Source organism: Aquarana catesbeiana, linkage group LG06 (genome assembly GCF_042186555.1).
Source record: "Aquarana catesbeiana isolate 2022-GZ linkage group LG06, ASM4218655v1, whole genome shotgun sequence".
Taxonomy (NCBI): domain Eukaryota; kingdom Metazoa; phylum Chordata; class Amphibia; order Anura; family Ranidae; genus Aquarana; species Aquarana catesbeiana.
The window spans coordinates 174,633,895-174,661,721 of NC_133329.1; the positions used below are offsets into that span (position 1 = coordinate 174,633,895).

Consider the following 27,827-nt stretch of genomic DNA (forward strand, 5'->3'; position numbering starts at 1 on the left):
TTGAAAGCACTCCCTCTGTGTATGATCACAGCTCCACTGTTACAATGTATCCCCAGTATCCACCAGATCCATGCAAAGCATGCCGCTATAGATTCTCTCACGCATAGAGGATAACAGATAGAAGAAGCTTCATAGTGCATTATGTAAAAACATAATTTATCTAAAAAGTAACATTGCACTTACATGTTTAAAAAGGATCAGAAGCAATACAAACAAATATCTCACCAGCAGGCTTGTGCGTTGTGACATTTCCCCATAACAGGCATCAACTAGGAATGAAGGCTCGCCTGGAACGTCACTCACTAAGCATAAAATACTAATACGTAGGAGAGACACCGGAACTTTATACAGTATCATCAAAAATAAATGAATTATTAGTTTTCTTCTAAAAAATACATCTACCTAATACAATTAGATCAACTCATTGGTAAAAAGCCGATAATGCAGTACATTACATACACATTACATCATCCTACATGACATATAAAAAAAAACATTATTGCACTTACTGTACATGTTTAAAAAGGATCAGAAGCAATACAAAGAAATATTCAACTCATTGGTAAAAAGCTGACAATGCAGTACATTACATACACATTACGTCATCCTACATGACACATGACAAAAAAATCTATGTAATAAAGTTTTTATATTCTCTTTACCAATAATACTGCGTTTGTTTGGAGATGTATCTATTTAAAAGTAAAAAAGTGCATGAAAGATGAATGAATAAAAAAAAAAATATATATATATATATATATATATATATATCTATAGATATAGATCTATAGATCTATAGATATATATCTATAGATCTATAGATCTATATCTATAGATCTATAGATATATATGAAAACAAATCCTATTTTTAGTTTAATTATAACTTAAATTATCCAGCTAATTCATTAGTCATGAAATACTCCACTGTAATATTATTAGAGAGGTAGTATATGAGCTTGCTTATATATGGTAAATTTTAAAATTTTTGGTAATTCATTTTTTTTTTGGTAAAAAAATGGCTGGTCAAGCCAGTGAATATAAATGAGTAATGAATTAGCTTGGTAATTTAAGATATAATTAAACTAAAAATAGGATTTGTCTTTATATGTATATTTTTATTCATTTATAGTAGGTGAGGTTGGAAAAAGACACAAGTCCATCAAGTCCAACCTATGTGTGTGATTATATATCAGTATTACATTGTATATTCCTGTATGTTGCGGCCATTCAGGTGTTTATCTAATAGTTTTTTTAAACTATTGATGCCCCCCACTGAGACTACCGCCTGTGGAAGGAAATTCCTTCCTTGCCGCTCTTACAGTAAAGAACCCTCTACGTAGTTTAAGGGTTAAGCCTCTTTTCTTCTAATTTTAATGAGTGGCCACATGTCTTGTTAAACTCCTTTCCGCAAAAAAGTTTTATCACTATTGTGGGGTCACCAGTATTTGTAAATTGAAATCAATTCCCCTCTCAAGCATCTCTTCTCCAGAGAGAATAAGTTCAGTGCTCGCAACCTTTCTTCATAACTAATGTCTTCCAGACCCTTTATTAGCTTTGTTGTCCTTTTCTGTACTCGCTCCATTTCCAGTACATCCTTCCTGAGGACTGGTGCCCAGAACTGGACAGCATACTCTTAATTGCGGCTGGACAAGAGTCTTGTAGAGCAGGAGAATTATCGTTTTATCTCTGGAATTAATCCCCTTTTTAAGGTATGCCAATATTCTGTTTGCTTTGTTAGCAGCAGCTTGGCATTGCATGGCATTGGTCCTTTTCCATCCTAGCTTCCCCCAGAGGTTCTCCCCCCAGTGTATAGATTGCATTCATATTTTTGCCACCCAAATGCATTATTTTACATTTTTCAATATTAAACCTCATTTGTCGTGTAGTTGCCCACCCCATTAATTTGTTCAGATCTTCTTGCAAGTTTTCCACATTCTTATTGCCCTGCTTAGTTTAGTATTGTCTGCAAATACAGAGATTGAACTGTTTACCCCATCCTCCAGGTCTTTTATGAACAAATTAAATAGGATTGGTCCCAACACAGAACCCTGTAGGACCCACTACCCACCCCTGACCATTCAGAGCATTCCCCATTTATTACCATCCTCTGAACTCACCCTTGTAGCCAGTTTTCAATCCATGTACTCACCCTATGGTCCATGCCAACGGACCTTATTTTATACAGTAAACATTTATGGGGAACTGTGTCAAATGCTTTTGCAAAATCCAGATACACCACATCTACAGGCCTTCCTTTATCTAGATGGCAACTCAATCATAGAAGGTTAATAGATTGGTTTGGCAAGAGAGATTCTTCATGAATCCATACTGATTACAGCTAATGATACCATTTTCATTACTAAAATCTTGTATATAGTCCCTTATCACCCCCTCCAAGAGCTTGCATACTATTGATGTTAGGCTGCTACATTGGCTTTTTTCCAATCCGCTGGTACCCTTCCAGTCAGTAGACTGTCATTAAAAATTAGAAACAATGGTCTGGCAATTACTTGACTGAGTTCCCTAAGCACCCTCGGGTGCAAGCCACCCGGTCCCGGTGATATATTAATGTTAAGTTTCCCAAGTCTATTTCTAATTCTGTCCTCTGTTAGCCATGAGGGTGCTTCCTGTGATTTGTCATGAGGATGAACACTGCAGTTCTGGTTACCGAAGCCCCCCCGATTCCCTCGTGAAGACTGAGTTGAAGAATAAATTCAATACCTTTGCCATCTCTACATCCTAGATGTTCTGTAACCAGATGTCCTTCTTCAATCTTTAAGGGGCCAATATAGTCAGTCCTCCCATTTTTACTGTTTACATACTTAAAGGATTTCTTGGTATTTTTTTTGCTCTCCTCCGCTATGTGTCTTTCATGTTCTATCTTAACCACCCTAATTGCACCGTTATATTTCTTGTTGCATTCTTTATAAAGTTTAAATGCTGATGATCTCTCAACCTTGTGTTTTTTGAAGGCCTTCTCCTTTGCTTTTATATGCATTTTTACATCCAGGACTTTTTGTTTGCTCTTTGAGATGTATTACCCAATAGGATGCACTGGCTAATGCCCTTATTTAATATGGTCTTAAAGTGAACCCATCTCTCCGTGTTCTTTGTTCCTAAGATTTTATCCCAATTTATATCTTCTAGCAAGGTTCGTAGTTTATGGAAGTTGGCTCTTTTGAAGTTCAGTGTCTTTGTATTTCCCTTATGTTTCTTATTTGTGTTATTTATACTGAAGCCAATTGACCTGTGATTGCTGTTTACTAAAACGCCCCGTATTTCCACATCCGTGATCAGGTCTGTATTGTGGGTAATCAGTAGATCTAGTAACGCTTTATTTCTAGTTGGTGCATCTACCATCTGACCCATGAAATTGTCCTGCAAGACATTTAGGAACTGGCAAGCATTAGACGAATGAGTGATTCCCTCCTCCCAGTCTATGTCTGAATAATTAAAATCCCCCATTATGATAACACTTTCCATCCTTGCTGCTAATCCAAATTGTGACAGGAGGTCCGCCCCATCTCTTCCCTCAGGTTAGGGGGCCTATAGCATACTCCCAGTATTATTTTCCCCTTCACTTCATCCCTTGAGAGGTTTACCCATAAGGATTCCACCTCCTCCCTTTGTGATGTCATCTCTCACATTCACTTACATTATTCTTGATATAAAGGCATATCCCAGCCTCTTTTTTACCCTCTCTATCCCTGTGATAAAGGGTATACCCTTGAATGGTTTCCAGTTCCAATTATGAGAGCTGTTGAACCAAGTCTCTGAAATTCCCACAAAATCCAAATCCTTCTCGTGCAACAGTATCTCTAGTTCACCCATCTTGTCTGCCAGCTCCTGGCATTGGTGAACATATCTTTCATGCACTTCTTTACTTTTAAATAGATACATTTCCAAACAAATATAGTATTATTGGTAAAGAGAATATACAAACATTATTACATAGATTTTTTTGGCATATGTCATGTAGGATGACGTAATGTGTATGTAATGTACTGCATTGTCAGCTTTTCACCAATGAGTTGAATGAGTTGAATATTTCTTTGTATTGCTTCTGATCCTTTTTAAACATGTACAGTAAGTGCAATAATACTTTTTAAATAAATTATGTTTTTCATACTCCACTATGAATCTTCTTCCATCTGTTATCCTCTATGCATGAAAGAATCTATAGCGGTACGCTTCACATGGATCTGGTGGATGAAACATTGTAACAGTGGAGCTGTGATCATATACAGAGGGAGTGCTTTCAAAGTGGCTAAAGAGTGGAATATCTCTGGTGGCCCCCCCTTTTTGTTGGAACCCATAAAAACAATATTGTGTTTTATATCCCACATGCTTACTTTATATAGTGATTGGCCTCATTCAAAGTCCCGCCAACCAAACTTTCTCTCTTTTTTATCTCTGGTGGTTGAAACCTGTGGGAGCTAGTTAGGTCTCTATAATTTGAGATACAATTCTTCTGGTAAGAGGCGTGTGTATATGTGGGGAAGGCACCTTGCTGAGAACTCGTCTATGAAGCACTGTTCATTTAAAGAGCACAGATAAAATAATTGGACTTTCACCTTTCACTGTGGACTGAATGTATTTATAGTGATTTTACAATTTATTATAATAATTGAATTCATGTTGTTCACTATAACAAAATTATTGACTAACAGGTTGCGCGCATATTTCTTTTATTAATATTTGCAAGTTGTGTATTCAGGCTTATATAATATAGCACCTTTACAGTTATATTTTTATATATTTTTGTAGACACAATCAGGGTGAGCGCAGAATATATTTTATATATATATATATATATATATATATATATAAATATATATATATATTTTTTTTTTTTTGTAAACATACATATACATTCTTATATTTTTCTGCTTGTGAATGAAAGTTGTGTAAAAAAATTCTGGCATATTTTGCCTTATTCGCTCCAACAACATGGCATATGGGCTTTTTTTAACTCATCATTTGTTTTGCATTTGAGCATTTGATATGTTAGTGGACTATTTTGCTGCTTGTTATATTGTCGTTTTTTTTTTTTTTCAGTGTTATTCATTTGATGTAACATTTACTAAAACTGGAGCACTCAGAATGTGGTGCAGCTTTGCATGGTAGCCACTAGCCAATCAACGTCTAACTTCAGCTTGTTGAATTACTGATGCAGAGCTGCACCAGATTTTGCTCCCATTTTAGTTAATCTCCCCCACAGCCTTAACCCCTTGCTGTTGCCGCCTCCCGGCCCTTTAAGAGCTTCTAATTGCTGGGAGGCGAAGGCAGGCATTTGGGTCATGTGACCACTGTAATTGGCTGTCAAAGTGGTCACATGATCGTAAAGCTCCCAATAGCAAGCCAGTGACTGTGCTTCTGAGCACAGAAAAGTGTTTACATAGGGCCACATACAGTCCCTTGAAAAAGTATTCATACCCCTTGAAATTTTCCACATTTCGTCATGTTACAACCAAAAATGTAAATGTATTTTACTTGGATTTTTTGTGATAGACCAACACAAAGTGGCACATAATTGTGAAGTGGAAGGATAATGATAAATGGTTTTCAAATTTTTTTATGAATAAATATCTGAAAAGTGTGGCGAGCATTTGTATTCAGCCCCCTTTACTCTGATACCCCTAACTAAAATCTAGTGGAACCAGTTGCTTTCAGAAGTAACCTAATTAGTAAACAGAGTCTACCTGTGTGTATTTTAATCTCAGTATAAATACAGCTGTTCCGTGAAGCCTTCAGAGGTTTGCTAAAGAACCTTAGTGAACAAACAGCATCATGAAGACCAAAGAACACACCAGACAGGGCAAGGATAAAGTTGTTTAGAAGTCTGAAGCAGGGTTAGGTTATAAAAAAATATCCCAAGCTTTGAACATCTCACGGAGCACTGTTCAATCCATCATCCGAAAATAGAAATAGTATGGCACAACTGCAAACCCACCAAGACATGGCCGTCCACCTAAACTGACAGGCCGGGCAAGGAGAGCAATAATCAGCGAAGCAGCCAAGAGACCCATGGTAACTCTGGAGGAACTGCAGAGATCCACAGCTTAGGTGGGAGAATCTGTCCACAGGACAACTATTAGTCGTGCACTCCACAAATCTGGCCCTTACGGAATAGTGGCAAGAAGAAAGCCATTGTTTAAAGAAAGCAGTATAGTCAGTGTTTTTCTGGCACTCCGGATGGAGTAATCCTTAGGGATATAGTCTGTGTCTGTAATAGCTGGATGGTGATGTATCCATAGAAAGGGGTATTAAGGGTTAAAAAGAAGGGCAGCCATCCTTCAGAGTGTGTCCAGAACTCTGCAAGACAGAGTTCCAGCAGACCAATCAATAAACAACAAATTATAGATTGGTCTGCTATAATTTATTGTTTACTGATTGGTCTGCTGAAAGTTCCAGTTCCACGGCCACACCCACATGCTCTCCATTGTGTATATATAGCTGTCCTCCTCTAGAGGGCAGCAGACCGATAGAAAGAGCGGTCAGCTCCGAGCATGTAGCCTTTCATCACTGCAGCCCCGACTGACAAGATTCCAGCCCTGCCTAGGTCCAATCAGACACCGGTGACATCACTTCCTGTTTCATGGTCCATGCTGGTCTGTGTGGAGCTGCTTGGTTCCTTTGCTCCTGGACAAACACTGTGATCCATTCCAGCCAGCTTCTCAATCCTTTCCAGTTATCGAGAACAGCAGTGGGACCCACAGAGCCATGTGGAATGCCAGGACTGCACTTTACTTTGACGAGCATGCATCTTCTATCATCTTGTAAATGTTTTTAATCCTATCCTATTAAAGTCATCATTTTAATACTACAGGTCTGTGCCTCCCCCTCCCTGTTTTTTCCGTAATTGTTTAAAGAAAGCCATAAGAAGTCCTATTTGCAGTTTGCGAGAAGCCATGTGGGGTCACAGCAAACATGTGGAAGAAGGTGCTCTGGTCAGATGAGACCAAAATTTAACTTTTTGGTCTAAAAGCAAAACGCTATGTGTGCGGAAAACTAATACTGCATTACCCTAAACACCATCCCCACCGTTAAACATAGTGGTGGCAGCATCATGTTGTGGGGATGCTGCCACCACCATGTTGCTGGGACAGGGAAGCTGGTCAGAGTTGATGGGAAGATGGATGGAACCAAATACAGGGCAATCTTAGAAGAAAACCTGTTTGAGTCTGCAAAAGACTTGAGACTGGGGCGGAGCTTCACCTTCCAGCAGGACAACGACGCTAAACATACAGCCAGAGCGAAAATGAAATGGTTTAGACAAAGCATATGTGTTAGAATGGCCCAGTCAAAGTCCAGACCTAAATCCAATTGAGAATATATGGCAATTTGAGCTATTTTGCAAAGCAGAATGGGCATACATTTCAGTCTCACATTTACGTTTTTGGTTATAACATGACAAAATGTGTAAAATTTCAAGGGGCGTGAATACTTTTCTTGTTGTTAAAGCCCACCAGCCAAAAGGCTGCATATATGGTCCACGTCAGTGGGAAGAAGTTAAAATGCACACTCCTTATTCTTTAGTGCACCCAGAGCTGGATTTATACTTTTCTCTCCTAGGTTACGGATCTCGTACCACCTTGCAGTCTTGGGCTCCCCTTTCACCAACACACTGACCATAATGCACCTAAAACTACTTACCAAGACAACATTATAACAATAGCATGGTCATGATCATACTTAAAAAAAAATGAATGAAACCCAGATTAACAAGATCACAATCGGAACATCTCTGCAGGGAAAACATTAGTAATGTAACGACACAATTACAACCTCTGCAGATACACGATTAGTACCATACTGACATAACCAGAAACACAACATCAACAAAGATAGAAGTGTAAAAGCAGGGCCAACCACACACTGATGATGTCACGCCATGAATAGTTTATTTTACCTAATTGGCTTACTGACAGTCCTTGCCTATGGCCATGCTCCACTGACACATTTCACCCCATTGGTCCTAATTGTAGAACAAAGTTAAAGTACATCCGGTTACTTACATCATCATGTTGTGGTTGGCACTTGAGTTCCACTTTATTTATCACGTGTCTAAGAACACTATCTTTGTTTTTGGCTTATTTAAGTAATTCTTGAGGTAGAGTGGATTAGTCTAAATCAGAGCAATTAAACCAGTGTCTCATGCCCTTGCATTAGCATTCTTTAAAAGGCATTTACTGTGTCTGCCATTAGATGTGTAGCTCCCAGGCAGAGTGCCACATTACACCAACACTGAATGCACTTATATGGTGTAATGGCATTTAGCCCAGAATCTTGGATATACAACAGAAACTTTCCTTTTCAAACATGCCTGTGAAAATGAAATGAAAATTATTTGGTGAAGATTGTAGACAGTTTTTTTTTATTAATGTAATATCATTTAATATCTTAAAGGAGACCTAAAGGCAGAATAACTATTGTTATTATTAAAATGCAAAACATTATTTTTTATTAACTACAGTAAAACCTTGGATTGCAAGAATAATTTGTTCCGGAAACATGCTTGTAATCCAAAGCACTCTTATATCAAAGCGAATTTCCCCATAAGAAATAATAGAATCTCAGATGATTCATTCCACAACCATTTATTCATAAGTCCTTCAGGTTATAGTCTATATAAAAAGATTATTGCAATGTGATAGGTTGTGTAACCATAAAATGTCCTTTCACAAATGGCAGCCTCCGTAAAGGGATTAGAAGCAAAATCCAGCAGGGAGCTACAGAGTATAAAAGAGAAGAGAGGCGCCTCTAAGTGTAGCAATATGGTTACATTTAATGAAGGTACAACATTTAGCAACTCACATGGTTGATGATTAAAACAGGCCATCTAAGTATGCAGGCATCCGGGGTAAAGCTGTCCACATAGACCATCCTCCGCACCACCGTCTCTCTCCGATGTCAGTCTGCAATTGTGACCGGAAAGACTTCCCTGCAGTAGCAATCTCAAAGCGAGGCTTGAAGCGCTCATGGAGCGCAGCGTGGAAGGGATGACATCGATGGCGGCGCAGAGTATGGTCTATGTGGACAACTTTACCCCGGATGCCTGCTAAACTTAGAGGCGCCTCTCTTCTCTTTTATACTCAGTTGTGACATGAGGCTACCTGTATATCAAGACATTTCTTGTATATCAAGTCAAAATGTATTTAAAAATTTTGCTTGCCTTGCAAAACACTCTCAAAACAAGGTTTTACTGTATAAATAAAAATGTTGAATTTGCTTACAATTTACAAATCAGCTTCCCACAGCAGAGTATAGTTTTTCAGTTGATGGAAGATAATTCATGGTTTTATGGAAAAGCATTGTGTGGCTTAGTGGTTAGCAACTCTACCTTGCAACACTGTTGGTTCAAATCTTGGCAATGATTCTATCTCCATGGAGTTTGCAAGTTCACTATGTGCTTGTGTAAGTTTCTTCGGGTTTCTTCTTTGGTTGCCTCCCACACTCCAAAAAAAACACACAAATCAAAATTCAGCTGGTGCAGCAGGGACTGGCCAAATTAAATTCTGTGTGTGGTCCTCCCTGTTTAACTGTTTAACAAAAGCTGATCATTAGATCAATGTTTGTCAAACGGTCCTGCTGGAAAACCTTCATCAATCAGTGGCTGCAGCACTGATCAGTGTATTCTGACAGCAGAGGAGTCCCTGCTATTAGAATACAATGGGGGGGAATCTTGCATCCACCTCTTTTGTGGTTTTTCTTTTCAATCAGTCCTTTGGTTGGACAAAAAAAAGAACGGTGTGTACCTAGCTTTGGAATGTAAGCCCCCTGAGGGTAGGGACTGATGTGAATTTACAGTATGCAAAGCCTTGCATAAATTGTTTAGATTTTTTAGCACTATATAGACACCTGGCCTAGCCTATTAAACAGCTTTGAATTCACTTTGACTGTGAAAAGCTGATTGATTAAATGATTGCCACATTTTAGAATATATTTAAAAGATGTTCATCCAGTTTATGCAAAATTGTTGTGCCTTTACAGAGTATATTCATAAGTAAGAGAAAAAAATAAAAACATGGATAAATGCAACTTTAAGGAAGACGTTAAAAATGATGGCAGTGTTATTGAATAACAATAAAGACATTTGTATAGTAGGGGCTTGTGGCTTGAGCAGATGCCAAGAGAGTTTATTGTCTTTATGAGCCATGGGAGATGAGATCCAGTGTGCTTGAGTCTATTTTTGTCTTGACATTTTCTCATCACTGCAGAGCTGTGTGAGAAAAGTCCATTTTGGTTTTATACAGAAGAGGATGATTATTGCACTTTTAGTGCCGTAAAATGGAACTGAACTCTCTCAGGCTACATTAACTATTTTTAATAATTATGAATCTAGCATTAGAAAATAGGAAGCTAAATTATTTTGTTTGTATATTTATTTTCTTGTTTTATCTTTTTTTTTTCACTTTTTTTCAGTTGCTTCCTGGTTTCTGGCTTAGGCAAAAATCATTTTATAAATTCAAGACGTCTTCATGGGAGAAGGAGGAGGGGCTTTCTCAGCTAAGCTCACCCTTCTGCCTGCATGCCTGAGCTAAGAGCAGATGGGTTTCAGGAAGTAATTACTAAATGAATCATCTGCCCTTACTCAAGATGGCCACAGCTAGAAATGCTAGGGGGGTGTTTTTCAAAGTGATTTTTCCAAAAAATAAAGCATGGAGACATGGACGGATGGGTGAGTTTGCTTTGAGTTTGCTCAGACACAGTTTAGTTCTGCTTTAATATTTTACTTAGAATTTTCTGTTTGTGACAAAAGATATTTATGTCTATATTTTTGGCGTAATACTCAAGGACAATATGTACATTGTATATACAGTATTTAGCGTATACACCTCTATACAGTACACCTGTATATTTGAAGTCCATTTAGTCAAATGTGCAGTGCAGAGTTACACCATTACCTTAAAAATTACACAGCTAGGGTATTAGATTTCATTATCCTCTGTGTGGGTTTTATCTTACAAAGTTGACTAGCATAGGTAACTGCTGGCTGTGCGAACAGTCGCAAATAGCTGCGGCTGCTGACAGCCTGGCAATTCATTGTACGGGTTCAGTAGCTGCAGCTGTTCTCACACATCTGTAGATTCTTGCTGCTGGAGTGCAGTTTCTTTAATCACCTGTCTGAATGGAGCCCAATGCTGGCCATGCAGGTATAGATTTTGGTTTAAAAATTTTTGTTTAGGAATGTGTGTTTGATTTTCTAATCGTTGATGGGAAAATTTAATGGAGAAGGACGGAAAACTTTTCATGATCAAATACATTTTTGACAGTGTATGTGGTTTCCATTAAGAAATTACATTTAAAAATTGAATGTAAAAAGCAAGTGAAATTTTCAAACGACATTCGTCCATTCATTGAATGTACAAAGAATTTTTGTATGAATGTTCGTATGCAGAGTCCTATCCGAAAATCTACTAGTGTATGGCCTAAATAAGCGTACTCAGTGAGACAAGCACAGAAAATGTCCCTATCAATGAACTAGATTTATATTGATTGTTTTAAGCTTTTATATGTGTTGCTCAATCACATCTTATCAAGTACAAATATTGAACAAATCAAAATAACTGTAATCATGTAATAAGTCAATATCTAATAATTCTTTCTTCTTTTCAGATCGTGAAGATCAGTCTATTCTGTGCACGTAAGTACAATTTATTTTGTATCTATATCTATAGAAAATATTTTTAGTGTCCTGATTCTCCTTTTACTATACAATTACCGGACCCCCATCCCTGTGAGACTGGAGATTTATGCTTCATGAAACATAAAAATATAACTTTTGCAGTGCTAATAATGCTCATTCATATAAATGAAAGAAAATAAAGGAAAGTCCAATTGCACTGCGTGTGGTAACAATGGTAGTCCCAATCCAGTAATACATACAGCACTGTGAAATAGGGGATACTTATTTTTAAAAAGATTCCAGATTCATCACAAGGACCATCCCTAATAGGAAAAGTGGACTCTTACCAGAATCAACAGACTCTGTTATGGAGTCAATTTAGCCTGAAACAAGTATCCTTTCACAAAATGCTGGGCCCATATGGTTTGATCAGATCCTCATGATGTCTTCAATTCCCCAGTAGCATGTTAGATATACATGTTAATGATGGCGATGCAGGATTTCACCATGATATCAAAATAAAAAGCCCACATAGTGTGAAATTCATAAGGAAATTTTATTAAAAGTAAATGGTAAAACTACTCACATGTGAATCATAAAAACAGCTCTGTATACATATGATACTCCCAAACGATGTAAAAAAGACTTCCAGGTAGTACAAACGATGCATCAAAGTGTGACAATTCCAAGGCGTTTCATCATAACTGACATTATTGGGGGCCTTGATGCATCGTTTGTACTGGAAGTCTTTTTTGGAAGTCTGTTGCAATTGAATTGCACAGAGCAGCCCCCAACCTCCTCTTATGGGGTCCCCTGCTGGCATTTCTTCTCTTCTGTGAGTGCCACCCAACAAGCCACTTGCTATGGGGACATTCATATTGGCTCGATTCTGAGCCATGCGCCCTGTGACCATGCTCACAGACAGCATGGCTTGGCCCTGCCCCCACTCCCTCATCACAGGATGTGATTGCCCCAGCAAAGCCTGTGAGAGCAGGAGCAGAGAGCAGAGGACTCAATGAGTGAGGAGGTAAGTGTAAGGGGGCATGAGGGGACGTTACTAACTATGTTACCTTAACCGCTTGCTGACCAGCCGCCGTCATTATACCGCGGCAGGTTGGTACGATCCTGTGAACCGTCGTAGCTGTACGTTGGTCCCTTTAAGCAGGATAGCAGACGTGCACGCCCACTGCACAGCAGGGGTGCCGATGCTCATGACCGGCGGACGCAATGACCACTGGCCACGAGCAATCGTGGGCACGAGAGGCAGAACAGGGACGTGTGTGTAAACACACACATCCCAGTTCTGTGAGGAGAGGAGAGAGAGATCGTGAGTTCTTACGAGCTGGGAACCACGATCTTTCATCTCCTATAGTCAGTCCCATCCCCACAGTTAGAACACACACATAGGAAACACAGTTAACCCCTTGATCGCCCCTAGTGTTAACCCCTTCCCTGCCAGTGACATTTACACAGTAATCAGTGCATTTTTATAGCACTAATCGCTGTATAAATGCCAATGGTCCCAAAAATGTGTCAAAAGTGTCTGATATGTCCACCATAATGTCGCAGTCCTGATAAAAATTGCAGATCGCCGCCATTACTAGTAAAAAAAAAAAAAGAAGAAGAAAAATACCATAAATCTATCCCCTATTTTGTAGACGCTATAACTTTTGCGCAAACCAATCAATATACACTTTTTGAGATTTTTATTACAAAAAAATTGTAGAAGAATACATATCGGCCTAAACTGAGGGAAAAATTTGCTTTTTTTTAAAAAAAAATTGGGGCTATTTATTACAGCAAAAAGTACAATATATTGTGTTTTTTTTCAAAATTGTTGCTCTTTTTTTGTTTATAGCGCAAAAACCAAAAACCGCAGAGATGATCAAATAGCACCCAAAGAAAGCTCTATTTGTGAGAAAAAAAGGAATTGTCAGTTAAAGCGACGCAGTGCAGTATCACAAAAAATGGCATGGTCATTGAGCAGCCAATTCTTCCGGGGCTGAAGTGGTAACAACTGCTACTTAAACATTTTTACCTTAATGCAGGGAATGTATTAAGGTAAAAAATGTTTAGGCTTTAGAACCACTTTAAATCACATACAATATAAGCTATTTTCAAATAGAAGCTGCTGCATTTTAATCATGATTTATTATGTCTGACTGATGTATAATACTAAACAAATCTAATCATTTTATTGTAACATTGGTCGTATTACATACTAAAACATAAGTATCAAATTATTCTCATCTTCCAACATAAAAACTTTCAACGGCATTAAAGGTGATCTCTGGAAACAAGACAAAATCTATCCTTGCAGTGCATACCCCTCCTACTGCCAAGGTTCCATGCTTGTTTAGTCTAGTGATTCATAAATAAGGGTTAATACTTACCTTATCCCTGGCCCTGGAAGAGGATGTTTGATGTTACTCTGGCTTCGATTGAAGGTAATAATTGTAAACATTTCCTTACCCTATAACATTGCATCTGGAGTGCCCTGAGCCCAGGGCACTCAAATATGCAGTTAGTGATGTTTAGTCAGTGTTTTCACTCGGGATGCCCACCAGTTTGAAACAAGGTGGCAGGCAGGTGGCTGGAAGAGTTTATTTATTGTGCCAGTAATACCACCCTAAATTAATTACTTCTGGCTGCACCAGGTTCTGGGGGGCAGGCAAACTGGCCAAATCTGGCCATTTAGTCTGCCCATTTGGTGAACTGTGAATAGCTTAGGTTTGGGTCAAACTCATGAAAAGCAATCCATGAATGGAGGACGGAAAATGAATGAAAGGAGATTCTCCTTCATTCATAGAAAAGCTTTTCCTTCTGCGGGACTGATAGTATGGCTTTTATGAATGGAGTACTGGGGAGGAAAGAATGGGCATAGTAGGCACTTTTCATAAGAGCCTGTGACAGTTTGAGGTGCTAATATTAACCCTTACAGCACTGGATGGACCCGCTTGTGTGGATGGGGTAATCTGTCGTTGTTGTTTTGCACTATGGCTAAAAAAAAAAAAAAGAATCCATTAAGCCAGCCTTATGCCCTGTACACACGATTGGACATTGATCGGACATTCCGACAACAAAATCCATGGATTTTTTCCGACAGATGTTGGGTCAAACTTGTTTTGCATACACACGGTCGCACAAGTTGTCGGAAAATCCGATCGTTCTGAACACAGTGACGTAAAACATGTACGTCGGGACTATAAACGGGGCAGTAGCCAATAGCTTTCGTCTCTTAATTTATTCTGAGCATGCGTGGCACTTTGTGCATTGGAATTGTCCACACACGGTCGGAATTTCCGCGAATGGATTTTGTTGTCGGGAAATTTTATAGCCTGCTCTCAAACTTTGTGTGTCAGAAATTCCAATGGAAAAAGTCCGATGGAGCCCATACATGGTCGGAAATTCTGACAACAATCTCCGATTGCACATATTCCGTTGGAAAGTCTGACCGTGTGTACGGGGCATAGGTCTGCTGAGTAGTGACTGAAAGCAATATTTGGAGGGAGGGGGGATCCCAGGTTGTTTGTAGAGGGGAGGGGGTGTTACTTCAAAGAAAGGCCCGAGAAATTAGGGAATTTCTTTGTACACTGGAAATCCCCGTTAACATCATGACTAACTATAGTAATATATAGAACAAGACTTTAAAGGAGAATTTCAAGTATTAATATTTTTACATAGTTACATTGGTCCAACATGCATAAGCCATACCTGTGGGATCCCTCTAGAACAGTGATGGCGAACCTTGGCCCCACCCCAGATGTTTTGGAACTATATCTCCCATAATGCTCATCTACACTGCAGAATGCATGAGCATCATGGGAAATGTAGTTCCAAAACATCTGGGTTGCCAAGGTTCACCATCTCTGCTCTAGAAACAGGAAATTACTGAAGTAGACATTACAGTGATTTCCAATAGCTTCCGGGTCCTGTGCCGAGCAGCTTTCCTGCTGCACTGTGAACGGGAGGGTGCCCACTTGTATGGGCACTAGTCAGAGAATGCTTTGCATTTTCTCAATGAAACCAAAGCATTCTCTAAATGGAAGCGGTGGAGAGTTTGACATCACTGCCCTGCCTCTCCACCTCATCCACTCAATGAGAAAAAACAAAGTGATCGCTGAATGGCATCCATTTAGAGTGGGCAGCCTCCTGTGTTTGCTATGCAGCAGGTCAGCTGTTTGCCATAGGATCTGGAAGCTAGCGGAGATCACTGTTGTAGCGGTGTCTACTACATCAGTTTCTATGTAACTATGTAAAAATATGCATATTTGCAATTCTTCTTAATGATTTATAGTCCGTTTGTATGGCAAATTAGTAAACCATATATAAACATACAATTTAAAGACCTTTCATATACATATCTGAAAGGTATAATAAATAGCCATTATTAAATGATGGACAGCTGATTATGTGGTATAGGAAATGTTCCCAGCTGTCCTAATATGTGGGAGAGAGTTTAGCAATGAAGGTCAATTGGCATGGTATGACAATTAGACAATATGAGGCCTTATATGGTCAGAGCCAGGGACTTCAGAGAAATGCCAAGAGATAGGCACTTTTAGCCTGGGAGAAAGGAAATACAATTTAAAGTCTTTATGACCACGGTGTAACCTTTTATTTGGAGACACTGCTCCATCCCACCATGCCGAGGAAACGTTTTAGTTTTCCAAAACACAAACAGAATCAAAATGTTTAGCTGCAAGGTATGTTTATTGCAAACGCTGTGTAGGAATGTTTGCTTTGTTAGCGTTCCCACAGGATGTTTTATTTATATCTGAACACACACAAGCTTTTACACATAGGAATACCATGCTGTGTTAACACAGTGCAGTTCTTATCAAATGTCCAAAAGTCAGCCTATAATCCACCAATTAGATATACGCCTTTAGCACTTTAGAGAGACTGACATTAATAAAAAAAATGATTGCAGCTAGAGGTACCTGTGTATACAAGCATCACCTCCTGAACCCTTGACTAATGGTCAAATCTAGGACCATTCTGACAAGAAAAGCTCTGACGCTTCCTTGCCTGTCCCCTCCTGCCTCCTATATATTCTTATTAGGGCAGACGGTACTCAGAAATGTCAGAGCTTTGCCAGTCTGAAACGCAAGGGATTTAGCCAACACATCAGGGCTTGGGTTACTGCATGCCTCATTGCTCTTTAGGGGCCAGTAGACAGGAAATAAAGTTTTAGAGCTGGTTCCCACCAGATGCAGTGCAGGTTTTTTTTTTTTGTTCTGCTTCAAAAAAAAAAAAGGGCTTGCACAGTGTTCTTAATGTATTCCAATGGCCCTAGTTCACACCAGTGCACTGTGTTCCAGTGCAGTCAACAAAGGTAAAACATGGAGCATTTTTTCTGTATGGAACGCATATGGAACGTGGCAAAATGCATCAAAAATGCATAGAACACACAAAAATGCATCAAAAATGCATCAACAATACACCTTAACGCACATGGCCTGAACTGAGATGACGTAAAAAGAGGGGAAAAGGCACCGTAACACATCAAAAATGCATCAATAACACACCAGAGAGCATCAAAAATGTGCATGCAGAATAGCATACAGAGCACAGAAATTGTGGTGTGAACTGGCCCTTAAAGGGCATTGCAGAACTGCTTAACCGCTTGCCTACCAGGCACTAACACCCCCTTCCTGCCCAAGCCATTTTTCAGTCGTGCTACACTGTAACCAAACAAATTTTTTATCATTTTTTTCACACAAATAGAGCTTTCTTTTGGTGGTATTTAACCGCTTGCTTACTGGGCACTTAAACCCCCCTCCTGCCCAGACCAATTTTCAGCTTTCAGCACTGTCACTCTTTGAATGACAATTGCGCGGTCATACAGCACTGTACCCAAATGAAATTTTTATAATTTTTTTCTCACAAATAGATCTTTCTTTTGGTAACAAAAAAAGATGGAAAATTTCGAAAAAAAAAATCATGTTTAATAGTTTGTTATAAAATTTTGCAAACAGGTAATTTTTCTCCTTCATTGATATGCGCTGATGAGGCGGCACTGGTGGGCACTAATAGGCTGCACTGGTGGGCACTGATAGGCTGCACTGATGGGCACTGCTAGGCACAGTTAAGGTGGCACTGCTAGGCACAGATAAGGTGACACTGATGGGGACAGATAAGGCGGTACTGATGGGCACAGATAAGGTGGAACTGATGGCCACTGATAAGATGGCACTGATGGGCCCTGATGGGTGGCATGGATGGGTGCCACTGATGGGCACTGATAGGTATCACTGATAGATGGCACTGATGGGCACTGATAGGTAGCACTGATGGGCACCGATGGGTGGCCCTGATGGGCACTGGTAGGTGACACTGATAGGTGGCACTGATAGTTGGCACTGTTGTTCTGGCACTGATTGTGTGCACTGATAGGTGGCACTGTGGGCACTGATGGGTGGCGCTGGCGGCACTGGTAGGCAGCACTGTTGCCTATTGCTAGGGGGCACTGGCAGGGGGCACAGGTGGGCCCTGGGGACTGATGTCCCTCTCACGGCCGCCGGTGATTGGCTTTTTTTTTTTTTCTCCTCACGCTGTCAGCGTGAGGAGAAAAAATAGCCGATTACCGGCTCTGTTGACATCACATGATCAGCTGTCATTAGCTAACAGCTGCTCACGTGGCAAGGGGTCGGGATCGACCCCTTACTCCGATCTGTGATCCAGTGAGTCTCATAGACTCGCTTATCACAGAGCGTTGCGCGTGCCCTGCAGGGGGCACGCAGGCCACTCGGGCACGAGACGACGGCAATAGACATAGTCCCTGCAAAGCAGGTCCGCGCTGTAGCCGTCATTCGGCTATTGTGTGGATCTCAAGTGGTTAATCACTGCTGGGTTTTTTTTTTTACAAAAAAAAGACCAAAAATTTTGAAAAAAACTTTTTTTTACTTTTTTTCTGTCAGTAAATTTTGTAACAAAGTAATTTTTCGCCTTCACTGATGTGCGCTGATGAGGCCGCACCTATGGGCACTGATAGGCTGAACTGGTGGGCATTTATGAGGTGGCACTTATGGGCACTGATGAGGCGGCACTTATGGGCACTGATGAGGTGGCACTGATGAGGAGGCACTAATATGCCGCACTTATGGGCACTGATAGGTGGCACTGATGAGCACTGATAGGCGCCACTGATGGGCATTGTTAGGTGGCACTGACGGGCACTAATAGGCGTCACTGGTGGGCACTGGTAGGCAGCAGTGGCAGGCACTGATAGGTGGCACTGGTAGGCACGGATAGGTGGCACGGATAGGTGGTACAGATGGACAATGATGGGCATTGATGTGTGGCACTGATGGGCATTGATGGACAGCAGTGATGGGCATTGATGGGCAGCACTGATAGGAGGCACTGATTGCCAGCACTGACTGGCATGGCTAATGGGCACTGATTGGTGGCACTTGTGGGCAGTGGTGGGCACTGATTGCTGCCACTGGTGGGCACTGTATGCTGGCATTGGTGGGCAATGGTGGGCACTGTACTGTATTTCTTTATTGTAATCAGGGCACTGATGATCAGTTCCCTGATTACATTCCTACATGTCCCCCTGTGAGGAGATGCCGCTGATCGGCTCTCCTCGCCACACACTCTATCAGTGGGGTTGCGCTGTGTCCTAGCAACACGGCACAGCCGCGATCGCCACGTTGCGCGCCCCGCAGGCACATAAGAGCGGCCGTTCTGGGACGCTGTCATATGACGGTGTCCCAGAATAAGAGCCACACCACCCCGCCGTCATTTGACAGTGGGCGGGCGGCAGCCAGTTAAAGTGATACTAAACTGCTTTTTTTTTGCTGCTGTGATCTGACTTTCTGTTAGAGGATTGTGAGTGAAGCCCAGGGTTGTGGTACCTAATGATGGAAGAGCGCTACACAGAGACCAATTGAAAGGAATACTTCTTGTACTGGAAAAGTAGTAAGGCAACAGGTTACTGTTGGTATTATTATATTATTATTATTATTATTATTCAGGATTTATATAGTGTCAACATTTTCCGCAGTGCTTTACAATACAGCTACAATACCATTCAGTATAAAATGGTAAGGTGGACCCTGTTCCTGGGAGCTTACAATCTAGCATTAACACTTGCAGTAACAGTTGTAGTAACAGTTGCAATAACAGTTGCGGTGCCAGTGTCAGTGACCAGTGCTGGATTTAGACCTTGGCAGGCAATTTCGGGGACCCCACAACATAAAAGTTAAATTATATGAAGGTCCTCTACTCTGCCCATTTCGTCCGACACTCTGCTATGTCATTCTTGCCAAATTCCAATCCAGGGTCACGCCTGTCCTGAATTCGACTAATCTCATAATTTCAGGTAAAATTGCTAGCAAAGTTTTACCCTATTTGAGATTGCGAAGTGTTGGATTCACACCTTGACCCAATAGAATTTCCACTTCATATAGGCTGTAATCTCTATGCGTTTCGTGAGTCAGCGCCCACTTCTTCAGGAGACAGTTAAGATTACATTTTGTGTATATCTGTGGAGAGACCATGTCATGAAAAAACAATAAATTGAGGAATTTAGAATTTATACGTTTGTATTAGAGAAGTGCATCCATTTGCATTGAATTGATCCAAATATACATAAAGAGTATACTCGCACAAACATTGATGGAGTAAAGGATAAGCAAAACAATGCAAACTAAAGAACAAATGTTATTAACACCATAATCTCAATGCTGTGGAAATGAATCCACAGGAGAGGTTTCACCTGGGATCTGATGGTGGTGAAAGGACCCAGGGCCAGGCACACAAGAGGAGCCAAAACCACCGTACCTCTGAAATAAATGAAAGGTGGGGCTCAAAAAATGAAATACAAAGAAATATAAAAGTGATAGGCTGTGAGGAGAATGGGTAGTGAAAGGGCATACAAAAGCATGCCTGTTGGCAACTGCTAAGAAGAGGTGCATGAAAAATATAAGAAGGCACTAAGTGGATGAAAGGTGAATGAAATAAGGGGATATAATTTTACCCAGATTGAAACAGATAAACCTGAGAATATATCCAACCGTGCAAAACCATATGAGTGTACTCTTGATTTGTTGATATCGATGACGCAACCAAAAATTGAATTGTATGTATTTTTTATGTATTCTGAAATACATTTTGTAAGTTTTTTAATACTTTTTTGTACCATTTTATACAGCACCACTTATAAAAGTCCCATGGGCATATCTCTTTAAAATATTATTTTTAGAAGATTATTATGTTGCATCAGTGTCCCCCTTACATCAATGCCCCCCTTCATCAGTGTCCCCTTCACATCAATCCCCCCCTTCATCAGCGCCCCCCTTACATCAATACCCCATCTTACATCAATGCCCCCCCCTTACATCAGTGCTTCTCTTGCTTCAGAGTCCCCCATTACTTTAGAATCCCCCTACCATTAATGCCCCCTTTACATTAGTGTCCCCTTACATCAGTTTCTCTCATTACTTTAGAATTCCCCCCTAACATCGGAGTGCTTCCTATCATCAGAATCCCCCTTTATCCAACCTTACATCAGTGTCCCCCCACTTATATTAATGCCCCACCTTACATTAGTATCCCCATTACATCCATGTCCTTCCTTCCATCATTTACCTAACATTAATGCACCATTTTACTTCTGAGCCCCCCCCCCCCCCTTACATCCTTATGTTAGTGTTCCCCCTTACTTCAGCCCCCCTTACATTAGTTCTTCCCTTTATATTGATGTTCTCTCTTATATCAATTCCTCCTTACACCAGTGTCTCCTTTTACAATAGTGCCTTACTTGCATCAGAGTCCCCCCTTACATCAGATTCTCCAGTTACATCAGTGCCCCCCATTTACATCAGAATCCTCCTTCCTTAAATCAGAGTCCCTCCTTACTTCAGAGCCCCTCCTTACATCAGTCCCCCCTTAATATCAATGTCCCCTCTTACATCAATTTACCCCTTACAATAGTGCCTTCCCTGCATCAGAGTCCCCCCTTACTTCAGATACCCCCTACATCCATTCCCCCTTTTACATCAGAGTCCTTCCTTACATCAGTGTACCCCATCACTTCAGTGTATCCTCTTTCTTCAGAGCTCCCCCTTACATCAATTCCCCCTTTATATCAGTGTCCCTTCTTATATCATTTCCCCATCTTACATCAGTGTCCTCCCTTACATCAGTGTTTCCCCTTACAATAGTGCCTTCCTTGCATCAGAGCTTCCCCCTTACATCCGAGTCCCTCTCTTGCATCAATGTGACCCCCCTTACATCAGAGTATCCCCCTTAGATCAATGTGACCCCCCACATCAGTCTGCCCTCCTTACATCTGTTTGCCCCCTTTCTTATATCAGTGTGCCCCCCTTTACATCAATGTACCCCCCCAATATCAGTGTGCCCCCTACCTTACCAGCATGATTGTAGCAGCACAGCGGGAGCTGGGAGGTGGAGGGAGTTTAAATGAGGGAATTCTGTCCTCCTCTAGGAGCTGGGGGTGAACTAAACAAGTCATGTAACTGGTTGTTAGGAAACCAACTGGGGGGGAGGAGGTGTACAGGGTTTTAGAGCACTAGGCAGTGCAGTTTTAGTAACAATGAACAGATCTTTGATCTGTTCTTGTCACTGTCAGGTGCAGCTCAAAGATCGGTCACATGTGTGAGTGTGGGAGGGGGCATGTGGACATGTACTTACAGAGCCCAGAGGATCTGCTGTCTTCCAGGCACAATCCTCCATCCAGTCCTGCTTGCACAGGCTCCTAGAACCACTCTGGACACTTTGGGATCCCCAGGGATAGACCATCGGCGCTGCCTGACAGCCTGCAGAGCCGACACAAATAGGGGGGCGCACGTGTCCTCCCAAGCACAGCATACAATGTGGCATCTGAGGCATCTCCCTCTCCTGCATCAGGTTTCCACACTCCTCTGCCTCTCCAGAGCTCCTTAGGACAGGTCACTGGTGCTGTGAACCCGGACCAGGAGCTGATAGGGGAAAAAAAAAGGGGGGGGGGCATGTTCTCCTACATACTCATTACCAGCCCCATTCTCCTACAGCTCCGCTCCCTCTCTAAGCATCTGCTGACATTCAGGCACCCTGCATCCTCACTGTTGTTATACCTTTAGGCTCCCATTGAGACCTGGCACATGGGGATGGCAGCCACTAGCACAGCAAAAAAAACAAGGGGAGCCAAGAGAAACAGCTAGGGGGAGAGAACACCTGATCTTTAGTAAAGATTGTTTCTGTGTAATCAGGAGTACTGCAATGACAGGAAGGAGGAGGGAGAGAGAGAACACAGTCAGCGCCTGGCTCTCTCCTGCTTTCTCCCAGCTCTGGGCTGACGCAAGTAGTGATGTTGCTCTCACTACTCCTGCCAGCCTCAGCGCCTCTCCTAATGTGGCGCCCGGGGGAAAAGGCCCCCTTAGTTTCGTCTCTGTTGTTTAGAGTCATATTTAGATAAAGGGGTGGGAGATATTTTGCTATCCACCTGTATCCTGTAAAGCATTAAAGGAAAGTCTGCCCTTATCATCTTTCAGCCTAAACTTTAAGTTTATTCTGTTACAAAAACTGGCTTATGCAGACACTGTGCCATTTGTAAATATATTGTTTAACCACTTGCATACAGGGCTCTTTCACCCCCTTCCTGCCCAGGCCAATTTTCAGCTTTCAGCGTTGTCGCACTTTGCATGACAATTGCGCGGTCATGCAACACTGTACCCAAATTACATTTTTTTTTCATAATTTTTTCACACAAATAGAGCTTGGCGGTATTTAATCACCACTGGGTTGTTTTTTTTTTGTTTTTTTTTTTTGCTAAACGAACAATTTGAAGAAAAAAATATATATAAATAGTTATACATTTTGGTAAATGTATAAGGTAATTTTTCTCCTTCACTGATGTGCACTGATGAGGCTGCACTGATGGGCACTGATAGGCTACACTGATGGACACTGATAGGTGGCACTGATGGGCACTGATAGGTGGCACTGAGTGAGGAGGCACCGATGAGGCTGCACTGATAGGCGGGCACTGGTGGCACTGATTGGCACTGATAGGTGGCACTGATGGGCACTGGTAGGCGGCACTGATAGGCAGCACTGATAGGTGACACTGAAGAGGAGGCACTGATGGGCACTGATTGGCAGCACTGGTGGACACTAATTGGCAGCACTGGTGGGCACTGTTGGGACTGTACAGATAATCAGGACACTGATAAAATCAGTGCCCTGATTATTAGTGTTGATGTCCATTTAACACAAGCCGGTTATTGGCTATCTTTTTCTCTCCATACGCTGTCATTAACATGGGGACAAGGTGCTTTGGGGCGCGGGGAGCTCCCCTGCCCCAAAGCACCCCCCATGTTGAGGGCATTTGGCCTGGTATGGCTCGGGAGGGGGGGTGCTCACTTGTCCCCCCCCTTTCCTGGCCTGCGGGGCTGCATGCTTGGATAATGGTCTGGTAAGGATTTTGGGGAGACCCCACGCCATTTTTTTATTATTTGACCTGGGGTTCCCCTAAGAATCCATACCAGACCCGAAGGGCCTGGAATGGATTGGGGGGACCCTACACTGTTTTTTTAAAACATTTTCTATTGCCGACATTGTTTTGTTTACATTTCAGAAGCCAGCTGATGAGTCATAGGTTTTTAAGGACACGGCGCCCAGTTCCCGGCCTGCTGCTTTACAACCAGCTATTCTTGACACAGAATTCTAATTAGTCAATCATCTTTAGATGGATCTGAAATTCAAATCATTCCGAAAATTTGGAATTCGTTAGAAAATGAATGAACAAAATGAAATTTAATGAAAATGAAACAAAATTTAATGAAAACGAAACGAAAAAAAAAGAATTCTGAAACGTAAACAGCCTATTTGGTTTTAGTAAATCAACCCCAAGGAACAGAGAAGTTTACTGTATGTCTACTGTATAACTATGGGAAACTGTATGCTGCACCAGGGATTAACAGGTGGGAGAAGATGCTGCAATTTAACGTAAATTGCTGTGTCTTCTCTCCCCTAGAAAAAAACAGGTGCAGCATACAGGGCTCCCATGGACATAGATGGCTGTGCATAGGACTCAGACATACCTGTATGAGGTGCTCGAGATGATGAGGGTGGCTTCTTGCATAATTCCCATCCAAGAACTCCTGGAAGTTGGGACAGGATCTGCTAGGGCAATGGAAGGGCGCAGGTGCCAGAAAGTTGGATCAGCACAGCCAGGTCACAAATCAAGTTCAGTAGCAGTTGAGCAGAATGGCAGTAAATCATGTGCAGGATCAAGGTCAGGGAGGAGCAGAGATTGGCAATGTGCAGGCAGCGAGGTAGAGAATCTACAGGCAAAATGTTGGTCAAGAGTCTAGGCTGAGGTCGTACCAAAGGTAAGCAGCAAACAGTGACGGGAAAAGGTATTCCAGAATCAGGTCAGATGACAGCTGGGTTAAGCAGATTCAGGATCAGGGAAAGTTGGAATATGAACTAAATAAATGATCAAGGGGTTAATATGGCGCACAATGGATGTAGCCGAGTACATATAGCTAAAAATGGTGGGGGGAATGGGGTGGGTTGGGGATTCCTGAGAGGGGGAACTTGGTGGTGGTAGTTAATGTTTCACAACAAGTTCAGGTATTAGTCCATGTAAGGATAAAATGATGCTGAATAAATGGAAGGCAGCCAGTCTATAAAAGCTAGAAGAAGCTCTGGAACAATAAAAAAGAAAGAAGGACGGCGCTCTCTAAGTGCAGCATGTATGTTAAAAATATTTATTACAATAGATAAAAACACTCACAGTTGAGTTGCTAAAAACCAGCATGTTAAGTAGTTTCATCCACGTGCTCTCGGGGGATGTGGGTGTCACGGGCCAGCGGGCGGGTTCCTGGGATGTGAGTCCTGTGACCTGGGTCCTGGTAGCTGTTCCAGTGGTGCATAGCCTGATGAAGGAACGCGAAGCACCGCCTGCCTCACCCCGCTCCCGGAAGTGAAGATGCAGGTCAGCACGGCGCTCCACAGAGGATCCATGACCGACATCCTGGCCGCCTGGAGGCTCTGAGGACCCTCGGCACCACCGGAACAGCTACCAGGACCCAGGTCACAGGACTCACATCCCAGGAACCCCCCCACTGGCCCGTGACACCCACATCCCCCGAGACCACGCGGATAAACCGACTTTACATGCTGGTTTTTAGCAACTCAAATGTGAGTGTTTTTATCTATTGTAATAAATATTTTTAACATACATGCTACACTTAGAGGGCGCCATCCTTATTTCTTTTTTATTGGAATATGAACTAAGAGGACCATTCAGCAACAATCTCATGAAGGGACCGGGTTTATATAGTCACCACTCTCTGTAGTGGATGTGCCTGCTGTTGTGAGTGCGTTCCTATGCACATTCCAACTTGTACATTCTTTCCGATGGCAGTTCCTAACCATCTATAGAAGTGGCAGTATACTGACATCTGATAGGTAACTACACTTCGTTGATTGATCTTTTTTTTTTACTGAATGAGATCTTTGGACTTTTAGCTGCTATCAATGTTTTATTGTATTTGTTTCAGGTACTTATATAGCACCATCAATTTACACAGCATTCTACATATACGTTGTACATTCACATCAGTCCCTACCCTCAAGGAGCTTACAATCTAATTCCCTAACTCACATTCATGCACATACTAGGGCCATTTTAGACAGGAGCCAATTAACCTACTAGCGTGTCTTTGAAGTGTGGGAGGAAACCAGAGTATCCAGAGGAAACCCACACAGGCACAGGGAGAACATGCAAACTCCAGGCATGTAGTGTTGTGGTTGGGATTTGAATCAGCGATCCTTTTGCTGCTAGGTAAAAGTGCTAATCACTACACCACTGTGCTACACTATATACCAGCACAAAAATGCTTATTGGCAACAGTAAACAAAGTAATTTCTGTATTACAAATTTCAGAGATTCTAGCCTATACAGTATGCCTTCCAACACAGATTCAATTAAATAGGAAACAATTACATTCAGCTAATTTGTGCCTTGTTTTCTTTCATCCTAGCAATATTCTGGAATTGTAATGATAATTTATGATAATTCCGATGGCACCCAGAGACAAGATGTAAATACTAAATAAAATCTGCCATGCCCAGACAGGACATGTCCTCACTTTTCAAACAGATTCCAGGTTTCTCATTCTTAGGGGTTTATTTGTGTGACGTTCACCAAACAATAACTTCAGGTAAATCTTCCTGATAAATGTGTTTTAATATAAGGTGAATGATTCACCACCATGAATGTTTGGTGAATGCCCCATTTACTGCTTTATAAATATGACTTAGGGATTTAGCATTAGGGACTTTAGTGCAATTTTATATAAAAAAACATTAAGTGTACCTAAAGGCGTTCACAAGTTCACAAGAGTCAATCGTTTTTGCTAAAACTCTGCTGCCAGGAGGAAAGGAGTCTATGAAAGTTAGCAAAACGTCCAGTGTGCATGAGGCCTTAGGCTCTTGTCTCAGAATTACCATCAAACACCACTGGCCAAGTGTCCTTGGGCGAAACAGAGATTGAACAGGTTAGAAATATTTACAAAGGCAAGCAGTCACTTCCAGCTCTGAGAGTTCTTCTGTGCTAAAAAGCAGCAAGGATAACGCTATTCTGGGACTAGGCGGATGCTGCCCTCCTGAGATGGTGTACTCCGATAGATACTTCAAAAACAAAACAAAATGGAAGGCACAAGCACCTAGTGCATTACCAAATAAACATTTATTTAATAATAAAATCAGTAAAAAGTGGGTACTCACAAAGTGGCAACTATCAATGAGCCAAAAAAACACACCATGTTGAGCAGTGCAGACACATATGCCGTATCACATCATGTGGTATAAAGTTGACACGATTCAGGGGTGCACCCCCTTCCAGAGCTTAACTCAACATTGTGTTGTTTTATGGCTCATTGATAGTTGCCACTTTGTGGGTACCCACGTTTTACTGATCTTATTATTAAATAAATGTTTTTTGGCAATGCACTAGGTGTGTGCACCTTCCATTTTGTTTAGTTTTTGTAGGTTAGAAATATTTATATGGAATATGGGACTATGCTGTCAGTGCTCATCCTGCTTTTTTAATAAAATAACTTCTTTTGGTACACATTGACCTTTCTTAGAGCTGAATGGGGGGGCACTGCAAGGGTATATTTTGTATAATTCCCTAAGATTAATAGTTTAATTTTAGTATTTTAAAGCTTCTACA

The 27,827-nt window shown here is 41.3% G+C and overlaps 1 protein-coding gene across 3 annotated transcripts in view; it reads left to right on the forward strand.

Annotated features, from left to right (window-relative positions):
* LOC141101800 (myosin-11) overlaps positions 1-27,827 on the forward strand; it is a 208,667-nt gene that overhangs the window by 68,935 nt on the left and 111,905 nt on the right. For all 3 annotated transcript variants that reach the window (XM_073591142.1, XM_073591143.1, XM_073591145.1), the window contains exon 4: positions 11,620-11,647. In XM_073591142.1, the coding sequence (XP_073447243.1) occupies positions 11,620-11,647 (28 nt within the window). The remainder of the gene's footprint in view (positions 1-11,619; positions 11,648-27,827) is intronic.